The following is a 12,462-nucleotide window of genomic DNA, read 5'->3' on the forward strand; positions in this document are numbered from 1 at the left end:
GATGTTCTTGAAGACTTTGATGAGCAGTGCAGCCAGCTCTCCTCAACATTCCAGTTCTGGAGAACTTACATGAAACTTGTGTCCATTCTGCTACACTTTGCACGTGCACTTCAATAAGGGACTGGCTTCTGTTTCTCTCATCACTTGCTGAGATGCTCCCATGGTTTGCAGCATCTGATCATGTGAACTACACCCAATGGGAGATTGTCTTCCTGGCAGATAAAACAACTTCAAACTGTTGCATCTTTAGTCTACCAAGGATTCATGGAAGGAGACTTTGCGACAAAGAGACAGCTCAAAAGTTCAATCAGATTCCTGTTGATCAATCCCTTGAGCACATCAACAAAACTGCCAAAACAGCTGGGGGGCTCATAGGTATATCACGAACAGACTCTGCTAGAAACAGATGGTCCTTGACGTGCAATGAAAGAGCACAACTGTCAAAGGTCACAAAAGCTATGTTCAAGTTGGTGACTGAAGATGAAGGTGATGCCTCACAAACACTCCTTGCTACCATTGCGCCACACAGATGTTCATAGAAAACTGCCTGGATAATTTAAAAATCATTGTTAGGCGAACAATGTCCAGTCTGATCTTCAACTGAGAAACAGCAGCAATTCACTCATACAAAGCACCCTAAGCAGTGAGACAAGAAGCAGCTCTAAATTGTGGGAAAGATGGGATAACGAGGTTTCTGTTCCATAAATGACTTAGTCTCTATTTTTGCAGCTAAGAAGTGTCATCTGCAAAATCTGTTATTATTATTTGAGCTTTGATTTGTGTGAATTCACAGACACAAACTTTTCATTGGAACCTTACTAATTGGCATATGTGATTTTTTCACAGACACGCGACATTTGCAAAATCCTTGAGAAACCCTGCAGAAGAGTTTTTTAATTTTTGAAGTAATTTATAAATTTTCAAGCTTTTATGTGTAAAATCTGTATAAAAAATGTATTTTTATTTTTGTACATGCATAAATATGTTACAAAGATAATTACAGCATTTACAGTCAGTGTATGTTTACAAGATTTGACACCTATTCTCAGAGTTACTGCACTTTTCAAAGATGATACCCCTCCAGAAAGTGTTTGTTTAATTTTTGAAGTAATTCGTAAGTTTTCATGCTTTTAAGTGTAAAATCGATTTGGAAAATATGTATTGCTGTATTTATATTTTTGTAAATAGATATGATACAAAGGCAGTACAGTTACTGTTTAATGCCCATATGTATTTCTCTCTCTCTCTCTCTCTCTCTCTCTCTCTCTCTCTCTCTCTCTCTCTCTCTCTCTCTCTCTCTCTCTCTCTCTCTCTCATAGTTAGCCCTCACACATATTTTTAGAATGTATTTCTCTGTACAGCTTTACCTGTATAGTATATAATTTTAAATTAATTGAATTTTACCTGTAACCTCTACAAACATTACGTACATATTTTTTTTCTTTATTTTATTGAATTGTACCTTTGTTATGACTCTTTTGCTCTTTGAATGAAAAAGAACATGGCATCCAATGAATTAGGGTTAACATTAGTATATGTACATACCTACTGTAAATGCGGTAATGTGGCAAATACAGTACCCATTACGATAATGTACTTTATTTTTACGTCAACCATTTATTTCTTTTTAAGGGTAATGTATTAAGCTAACTTTTAAATGAAATTATAGTAACTTTAATTTCATTTAAAAGTTAGCTTAACCCTTAAACGTTGAGCCTCTATTTACGAAAGTGTCTGCCGTATGCCGGCGGCATTCGGGAGTTAGCGCCGAAGCGGAAAAAAAGTTTTTTTCAAAAAATCACAGCACGCTTAGTTTTTAAGATTAAGAGTTCATTTTTGGCTCCTTTTTTGACATTGCCTGAAGTTTAGTATGCAACCATCAGAAATGAAAAAAATACCATTATCATATATAAATATTGAAATATATGACAGCGCAAAAAAAAATTTCATATATAATTGTATACAAATCGTGCTGTGAGCAAAACAGTTAAAGCTAATGGGTTATTTTTTTTTTCTTTATATTGTACACTAAATTGCAATGATTTTGGTGTATAACAAATTGTAAAACGATCAAAGCAACACAGAGAAAATAATATCACAAAATGATGCATGAATTCGTAACTCGCGGATGTACAAAAAAGTTGTTTTCAAAAATTCACCATAAATTGAAATATTGTGCTAGAGACTTCCCGTTTATTGCAAAATGAAGGTAATTGATTGAATATTACTAGACTGTAAGTGTTTTAGCTTACAAGTGAAGTTTTCGACCATTTCGGTCGAGTTAAAGTTGACCAAAGGTCGAATTTTTTCTATTTATCGTGATTTATATGAAAATCTTTCAAAACTTATAAAAGCTACAACCACGAGTTATTTTTTGTTGTATTCTACATGAAATTGCACACATTTTCATATATAAAACTTTATGTAATGACTAAAATAAAATGGTGCAAACATTACAACAAAGTGACGAAAGAATTTCCGAGATGTTCGGCCGAGTTACCACAAGATGGGACGTAAGGAAAAGTTTTTTCAAAAATTCACCATAAATCAAAATATTGTGCTAGAAACTTCCAATTTGTTGCAAAATGAAGGTAAATGATTGAATATTACTAGAATGTAAGAGTTTTAGCTTACAATTGCGTTTTTCGACCATTTTGGTCGAGTTTGACCAAGGTTGAAATTTTGGCAGTTATCGTGATTTATATGAAAATATTTCAACACTGATAAAAGCTACAACCATAGGTTGTTTTTTGTTGTATTTTACAGGAAATTGTACACATTTTCATATATAAAACTTTATGTAACGGCTAATAGAAAACGGCAAAAATTACGACAAAGTGACAAAAGAATTTCTGAGATGCTCGGCCGAGTTACTGCGCACGGACGAAAGGAAAAAGTTTTTTTTTCAAAAATTCACCATAAATCGAAATATTGTGCTAAAGACTTCCAATTTGTTGCAAAATGAAGGTAAATGATTGAATATTACCAGAATGTAAGAGTTTTAGCTTACAATTGCATTTTTCGACCATTTCGGTTGAGTCAAATTTTTTGTAGTCGACATACGGTACATCCGCTCGTCACCCGACAGACAATTTTAGTCGACTTACGATACGTCCAGTCGGCGTTTAAGGGTTAATACCTTGGGATTATGGTTAGGGTCATATTTAGTTTTTAAACTCAACAAATAAGCATGTATTAGCACTTTTAGTGACCATACCAAACTTACGCGAACCCTCGCCTTACATGAAGCGGTTCTGGAACCTAACCTCACGTAAGTTCAAGGTATTACTGCATTAGTAATACCTGTATTTTTTATTATTAATACTGAGATGATTACCATTTTAGAGTTTTGCTATTTTCATTTTTTGTATTTAGCCTTATAGACCTGACTTCTGTAAACACCTAAGGTCCCTAGCTGGAAATTAATTTTCTGTAATCTGTTTTTTAATATTTTTTTTTACTATTATTCTCAGTAATATTACCGTTATTACCATTATTATGAATACTACTTTTTCTGCTTCTTCAACAACTATGTGGATATTGCCGATTATCATTTTTTATCATGTGTATATGTTATTGTCTCTACTTTGTATATTCCATGTATATGGCCTCTAGCTGAGATAAAATTCATTATTATTATTATTATTATTAAATGTTAAATATTGATAAATTAGACAAGGCAGTATTTTATTTATATTGCAACAGTATAAATAATCTGGATTAGGTGAGTGATCTAAAATGTAGTTATTAATGTGTAACTTCAGTATAGGTATAATACACTGTTAATATTAAGTGATTGGGCTGTATGTAGAATTAAACTCTTGGGTATGGAATGGCATTCCAATGGGTAGATGATGATGTATGAAATGACGACTGATAGAATTCACTCTGTTGATTTATGTAGTGGTAATTGCCAGACCTCAGAAACTTAATTGCTGTGGTTTATAATTGCCAAAAAGTAATGCCTTGTTTTTTTAATACTGACCTTTCTATATTTTCTACAATTGTAATGTATAAAATCAGTGGAATGGAAAGTATGTAAGACAAAATTGTCGTAAAATTGAAGAGGTCATTTAAAAACTTTTTTCATTAAAAGTTTCCCTGCTAATGTCTTCAATTTCTCTTCATTTGCAGGGAAGGGAGAGTGTAGTGTACCCTTAAAGTGCCCATCAGTACCTGATTGTGTTGAAGATATATCCATATGTGGTGGTAGAGTATGTGGTGATAAAGTTAAAGGATTAGACTGTGGAAAGGAAGTTGGAGATTGGCTGTCAAAGGTGCTGAACAAACCCAACCTTAAGCTTATGCGGCAGATAAATGCAAGAAGAAAGAAGATTGAAGAAGGTATGGTAAAATTTTAACAAGGTAGAAGCACTCCTATGCAAGGTAGTTTTGAAATTGTTATTTTTTATAACATTTATAGTACTATGAAACCCCTGATAAAACGAATTAGGTATTAGAAGCTCAGGTACACAATTCTCTAGTATATTTTAGAAGTTATGTATTTGAGTAAAGCAGATATAACAAACACCACCCTACTTACGACCATTCCAGTTACAAACATTCAAGGGATGAGAACAAACGTGATTGTAAATTAAAATTGTGTTCAGAGCGCTCCCCTTTGCCACCCATAAGTTCAAATTTTGTATTGTGCACCTATTCTACTTAGTTACAGTCTTTGCCACTACCCACGCCACACAGCACCGTCGCCCATGCCAACCCACTGCCCCAAGCTCTTGTACCTATGCACCTCTGTGTTCTGCTCCAAGCTACTTGTGTGATTTTATTGTAAAATATATACCCTATCCTTTATCTGTCAGGGCTAATGGCAAGTGCAAAGGAAGTGAAAATAGTGGTAGTGGTAGAAAATGGCAATCTTATCTGAATGGAAACTAAGGTGGCAATTATGAAGAAATTAGTTAGAGGTGAAAAAATGGTGGAGATAGCATGCCAGCAAAGTATGAATTGTTCAACTGTTGGCAAATCTTTAGAACAAAGAGCAAATTATGGAGCAGGTTGAAAGTGCTGTGCCTATGCAGTCAACAATTATAAGCAAGAGAAGGGGGAAGCTGGTAGAAGAAATGGAAAAACTTCTGAGGATGTGGATGGAACACCAGAGATAAGGTTTGTGCTGTTTAGCCTCATGCTGATCCAGGAAAAGGATAAAAGCCTTTTTGATGACTTGAAGGCTAAGGCTGATTAAAGCGCTGCAGATAAAACATTTGCTGCAAGTGATGGATGGTTTCATTGTTTTAAAAAATGTGCTAACTTGCATCACGTGTCTGTTAGTGGTTAGGCAGCAAGCACTGACAAAGCAGCAGCTGAAAAATTTCCTAAGACGCTCAAGGAAATAATTGATAAGGAAGGTTATACCCTGAGCAAATGTTTAATATTGATGAGACAGGACTTTTCAGGACAAAAATGCCTGAAAAAACATACACCAGCCATGAAGAGAAGACGATGACAGGATATAAGGCGGCGAAGGATAGGCTAACCTTACTGCTGGGTGGCAACGCATCAGGAGACTTCAAGCTAAAACCGCTCTTAGTGTACGGCACTGCAAATCCATGGGCACTCAAAAACACCACAAAGAGCTCTCTACCCATAATCTGGCTGTCCAGTAACAAAGTGTAAGTGACTCTTACTGTATTTGAAGACTGGTTTTTCCATCACTTTGTTCCTGAAGTCAAGCTTTCAAGATTCTCTTAATCTTGGATAATATCCCTTGGCACCCACCGCACTTTGATGGTTTCCATCTGGATGTGAAAATTGTGTATTTGCCCCCTGACACAACTTACTCCTTCAGCCAGTGGATCAAGGTGTAATAACCAGTTTCAAGGAATGTTACACTCATTGTATTTACAGGCAAGCATTGAAGGAAGTGAATGACCCGGGTGTGACTTTACTTGACTTTTTCAAGGGATACAACATTTATAATTGCATAAAGAATATTGATGCTGCGTGGTGTGAAGTAAGTGGGGTCACAGGGTTATCTTCATAATCTGTGGCAATGCTGCTGGCTTCATGCTGAAACCAGCCCTCATTTACAAGGCTGCAAACCCCAGGACCCTCAAGAATAAGAACAAGCACTTGCTGCATCTGTTTTGGATGCACAATCCCAAGGCCTGGATCACCAAAATCCTTACAGATAACTGGTTCATTCAAAGCTTCATCCCTCAAGTTAAGGAATACCTCACCAACTTGTGTATGGAGTTCAAGGTGGTGTTGATTATGGATAATGCTGGTGGCCACCCTCTGGATCTTTATTACGACGGAGTCCAGCTCAAGTTCCTCCCTGCCAACACCACCTCTCTCCTCCAGCCTATGGACCAGGGTGTGATAAGTGCCTTCAAGGCACTATACACCCAAAACTTCCTCGAGCTCCTTGTGAAGGCAATGGACAGTGGCAGTGAATTTACGTTGAATGGGTATTGGCATAAATTCACAATTGCCACGTCTGACCATCTTCAACCGATCGTTGAAAGATATGAAAAAGTTGTGGCTGGACTGTGTTCACGATTATAAGGGCTTCTTGAGGGATGAAGCTCTGAATGAACCAGTTATCTGTAAGGATTTTGGTGATGCAGGCCTTGGGGTTGTGCATCCAAAATAGAGGCAGCAAGTGTTTGTTCTTATTCTCTTGAGAATGAAGCCAGCAGCAAATTCAACTGCCTTGTCAATGGCTGAATGAAATTCAACATTGACAAGGCAGTCAAATTGGCAAGGATTCTTGGTGGCGAAGGCTTTGATAACATCACCAGGGATGAAGTAGGCACTCTCATTATTGCCCACTCTGACCCCCCCCTGATGGACCAGGATTTGAAAGAGCTGACGAAGTATGCCAGTGAGGAAGAAGACGTGGCAAGTTTCGGGGATGAGGAGGAGGATGAGGTCTGTCTTTGGAACGTCTTTCCCAACTTAAGGATGATCAAGGCATGGGATCCTTATATGGAACACTCCATAAAGTTCACAAATACCCTTGTTGCAGCATTGGTGCCCTATAATAATGCCCTCATCAGCATGAAGAAGCACCATCAGCAGCTGCCTATCACCATGTTTCTTGAGCAGATGGAGAAGGACCCTCCAAAGACTCCCAAAACCCCTGAAGAAGTGCCTTAAGATGTGCCTGAAGACTACACCTGCTGTGTAGTCATATCTTCATTGTCATTCATTGGACTGCACTACTAATTCATCATCATCTTCAGTCAACATTCATCACTGATGAGTACCTGTGTGATTTATGTAATCATAAACTTCTCATTATTTTGTATATTTTTTTCAGTGCATATTTAACTACTGTATGTAAGTACAGTACTTAATGTACCAATGTCACACATATGTACATTAAAAGAAAATGGTAAGGCTTTAATACTGTATGAAAGAAAATGTGCGTGCCTGAATACATAGAGGGATAACTTGATTAGTTTTCGCTTTGGTAAGAGTACAGTCAGTAACCACTCCGTACACTCGAAAACTTTGGAAAAAGATTTCTGAAGAAAGTTAATGATGTACTAACCTTTTAGATGCCATGCAACTTAGGAAAGGAGTGAGGGTCTACCTTTTTAATGAGGGCCATTAAATTAATTCTCAGCCCATATAGAGAGAGTGGTTTGTTTGTGCTAAGGTGTAGGAAAAATAGGATCATCTGGGATGTTTGCCATGACATATAGGTAAACCTTAAGTGCTTAACCAGGCATAATATTTTATATGAAATAGTGTACTGAGTTCCTTTGTAAGAAAGTGGGATTTTCCCTTTAAGAAGGTCCTCATTCTTGGCCAGGAGACAATAGTAAATGACAACCAGGTTTATAATTGGTGAAACGTTGTACTTGTCTAAGAGAGCCCAGTAGGCTAATCTAATTTCCTGATGCCAAAGCAGTCAAAAAGACTTCCTTTTGCAGCATATAAGTTGTAGTTGTATTGAGCTCATGAATTGAGGGACATCAGGAGTCTAAGAACCTTATTCAGGGACCAGGTAATGGGAAACCTTGCAGGAGCTGACCTTTGTGGTGTAAAAGACTGGAGAATGGAATTAATTTCTATATTAAAATCAGTTTCGAAACCATAAGGCAAGCCAGTGCTGCCTTTTATGCCATGATTGTTGAATTAGCAAGTCAGTTGACCTCGAAAGATAATAAAATGTAAAACTGTTTTAGCAGATTCCAAATGAGCTCTCAGTGTGGAGATAATGTAACCACATTTTCCATTGCAGACTGGTATGTTGGATAGATGAAGTCCATAGTTTTTGCATTAGGTACCTAGCAATGTTAGGCAAATAATCTTCACGGTAGACTAGATTTAAAATTCCACTTGGAGGTAACTGCTCAGGAGTATGCGTAGTCGACTTCCCCTCCTTCTGTCTGGTATAGAACAATGGACAGCAGTGGAATGTATTCTCTCACCTCTTGTTGAAGAAATAAGAAACCAATGACTGTTTGGCTAATTCAGGGCTACTAGGCAAGTGGTTCTGTTGAAAGCGAGTAGATTGATCAAAGCTTTCAAAATTGGGGACAATGTAGGAAAAAGGTATATCATCCAGTCTTGTAGGTCTGCATCTCTTGCTATTTTCTAAATGTTCAGGTTCAGAGACAAACTGGTCCACTTCTGGATTGTGGAAGCATGTTAGCAATTACTGACTTGAGAGATGCTCAGCATGAGCAAGCCTAACCATGATATAAGACATTGCAGTCATATTGTCTAGGATGAACTAAATGTGGGTCCCTTTTGGAGGTTTCAATTTCTGAGATGGAAAGACAGCCAATAGCCCCAGGAAGCTGGTATGACACTCCCTCAAAATAGGTGACACAGGTGACCATCTTTCCCCTAATTGACAGTCCTCCCAGTGGCCTCCCCAACCTGTCAAGGAGGCATCAGTATGTATTATCACTCATACGAATGGTGGAGTCAGGTTGGCCGGTTTACCAGGCCCCTTCTTGGTCCCTGGACAGAGTATCTTCCTAGTCTCAGATGAAGGCGACCATAAAAGCTTTTGCCTGGCATGTGAGAACCAGATTCTGTTTAAATCCTACAGTCACAATCTCGTGGTTAGATCTACCACAGACCCAACCTGTAACATGCCCAGACTTCGTTCCAAATGTCGTATGAAAAAGCTGGGCTGTGCAAGGAATCTTCTTAGGTTCTTCCTTATTCTGGTCTGAGTGCTGTTGGGAAGAGACAGCTGGACTTGTTCCTATTAAGAAACCTTTTGACTGGAGTCTGTTGAGTACCACACTCAGCTTTTGTCACCACTCTTCTCTGGTGGCTCCCCAGATTAGCCAATCATCTAGGTAGGCCACTAGTTAAAATCCTTCCTGAGCTACCATAAAGTAAGTGAAGTATATCTAAAAGTTTATGCAATTTGTTCAAATTTGACGGGTCGCAGATCACCCTTCATTCGGAGGAATGCTTCTTAGGGACACTGAAGAATGGTGACAAGTGAGCTGTCTATCTCTATGGTCCCCTTTTAAAAAGGGGTCTGGTTTTAGGTAAAAACTACTTTAGAGGAGGGGAAGGGTGAGACCATCTCTATGCTAGCCCATTGAAAATTATAGTGTCTCCCCAAAGGGGAAGACTTCCACTGCATGTTGTGCTGTAGAAAACTACCCAGCCATGCAAGTCCTATGGGGCTCCACCTCTTCCCTTCCTTGTAATATACAGTTGAGGAGTTGATTTTTCTTTTCCCTGGTAGGAGTGTCTTGTCCGCTTTGAAAGAGGTGATGATGCTATTGTTGACTTTCTTCTGTTGTTGGAGGGGTCGTTTAGTAGTGAGTGGAGGCTTGTAGGGTTTTGATTCACACCAAGCTTTCTTAGGCTAAGAACAGTATGTATATTATGGAATTCTGTTGTTGGGCGCATTCAGTGAGTTGAGCAACAATGGACTCTTCCAAAAGGGTCCCAACAAATAGGGGAAGAAAGCAATAGTGAGGTTGCATTGGGGAACAAAATGTTGGAGCCCACCAATGCTTCCTTTCAAGCCTTAATGCGACACTCCAGAAAGTCATAGTGCTCCCAATAGGATCCACATAAGTGTTTTGACTACTGCAGTGAACATTGTTCTGGAAGCTCTGTAATAGGTGGAGCCTAGCATAAAATTCAGCCATGGCTATCCTGAGATTTTTCTCGTAGGGGTCCAAAACTGCTGGGTAGCCAAGTCCAATGGAAGCCTTTTCCCCTCCAATAAGGGAGGACAAATGTTGCTCATTCTTTTGTAGCAGTATCAGATACTGGGATAGCGGAGACAAATGGCTTTATTTCTGCCATAAACTCTTGTTTCCCATTCACCATAAAATTCTGAAATTCCGTCTTCACATGCTTTTTTCAAAAGTGAAGAGACAGAAGGCTGCTGCCTCCCAGATAAGTTATTGGTTCTGTAAAATTGTTGTACTATATTTTCCATTAAACTGGATAAAGGTTGCTTCTAAGGTTTTCATTAATACGGTTGCTTTTATTTGGCTTTCATTGTTGTATTATTAGGCAGGATAACCATCTCATTCAATGTTTTCTTAATTCCTAGTGACGGAGGGACCAAGTGCCATTCAGTATTGGGAAAGGCTGCTGTATCCTGAAATTCTATATGCTCAACCTCAATCAGTTTTCCTTTATTAATGGGGTATTTTCCATGTGTAAAAGGGAGGAAAAAACAAAGCAGGATGATGCAGAGTTTAAGGATAATAGGAAATGATAAAGCAGTAAAATGAAGGACATTATATTTTACCCAATAACCATTTTCTACGGGAAGCAGCTTCTGTCTCCCAAGTTGTCAGCTTAGAGCCCGCTCAGCAAACCTTAAGGCTACCCAGACTGTCGGCAAAAAGTAAAATACACTACATGGCAACTACTCTACCCGGTGCGGTACCATTTGAGTGCTGAGGGGCTACTTTTGTTTTTGCTTTTTATCAGTTCTTGTATCTTATCCATATATTGTAACCCATATAAGACTATTAATATATACATTATATATATGGCTGCTCCCTTTCACCACTGTCATGTATTTATACATCTGCTCTTTCCAGCCATGGTACTAATAATAATTTATCCCGTGGCTATAGGATTATAAATGTAAACAACATTTGGTAAATAACAATCTCTTAGAATGGTCACATGTGCATTGTTTCATGTATGTAAGTTTATTTGTTGTATATCAAGCCCTCTCTTTTTTGACATTTTAGAATTTATAAATAATAGGTTACACCAATTAGTCATTCGAATTATAGTTGTTACAAATCATCAGAGTTTTATTTGACAGGCCATATACTAATGGTATATGTTCAAGTTGCTTCCAAAAGATCTTGCATTTTGTAGTCCATATAATCCTATTTTTGGGCTAAAACTAGGTTATGTTATGAATGCTACGTCATCCGTGATGCATGTCTGTTTTCTAAATTAAAAAGCTGCTAAACAAAATTAAACTGTATGGAGCTTTTAAGTCATATTACAGTAAACCCCCCTGTATTTGTGGGGGATGCGTACCATAACTAGCATCCTATTATCCTATTACTATATTAATCTTTGAAATTATATTATTAATATAATTTCAAAGTCATCTTAAAAATATGTACATATGTACTTCTAACCCTTGCAGCCATGGCCATAGTATCTCCAGCGAGCTTCCCTAGCCTTCTCTTTTACATTGCACATACCACACATTCTTTTTATTTCTTGACTCTCCCTCCTTTCCAGTCGTGATATTCCAGCAATCCATCTCGCCATCCTCATCTCGGTTCTATCCAACAGTCCCTCCTCTTTCCTCTCAAGTGCCCAGGTTTCTGCCCCATATGATAGTGCGGGCCTGATAACTGTCTTATAAATCTTCATTTTGAGCTTTAATGGCATTTTCTTGTCTAAAACAATTCCAGTTACTTCTCTCCATTTTTGCCATGCTTCTTTCACTCTCTGTCTCACTGCTTTCTCCGTACCTCCCTCTTCTGTTATTATTGATCCCAGATAGTTAAACTCATTGTTCTGCTTTAGCACTGTACTATCTTCCACTTGAATGTTTACTTCATCATGTCCTTCTCTACTACTAGTCATTAGCTCTGTCTTTCCAATGTTCACTTTAAATCCTTTCCTTTCTAGGGCTCCTTTCCATGCTAAAAACCATTCTTGCAGTTCTTCTTCTGTGTCTGCTATAATGACTAAATCGTCAGCAAACAGCAGATCCCACCGTTCGTCGTTGTTCTTTAATCCTGATGTCAGTGTGTCTATAACGACAAGGAACAAGAATGGACTTAGAGCTGATCCTTGATGGAGGCCCACTTCCACAGGGAATGTCTCAGTCTCCCCATATTTTGTTTGTACAGTAGTTCTTGCACTCTCATACATCATCTTCACTAACCTTACCAACTTCTCTGATGCTCCTCTCTTTCTCAAACACCAATAGACTACTCTTCTTGGTACCCTGTCATATGACTTCAAGATCCACAAAACACAAGCAAACTCTCCTGTTTCCTTCTAGATACTTCT

At 38.1% G+C, this 12,462-nt stretch overlaps 1 protein-coding gene across 1 annotated transcript in view; it reads left to right on the forward strand.

Annotated features, from left to right (window-relative positions):
- LOC136841045 (molybdenum cofactor sulfurase-like) overlaps nt 1-12,462 on the forward strand; it is a 258,205-nt gene that overhangs the window by 98,257 nt on the left and 147,486 nt on the right. The window contains 2 exon segments of the mRNA XM_067108100.1: nt 4,135-4,334; nt 4,336-4,344. Coding sequence (XP_066964201.1) covers nt 4,135-4,334; nt 4,336-4,344 — 209 coding nt within the window.

Source organism: Macrobrachium rosenbergii, chromosome 8 (genome assembly GCF_040412425.1).
Source record: "Macrobrachium rosenbergii isolate ZJJX-2024 chromosome 8, ASM4041242v1, whole genome shotgun sequence".
NCBI classification, from domain to species: domain Eukaryota; kingdom Metazoa; phylum Arthropoda; class Malacostraca; order Decapoda; family Palaemonidae; genus Macrobrachium; species Macrobrachium rosenbergii.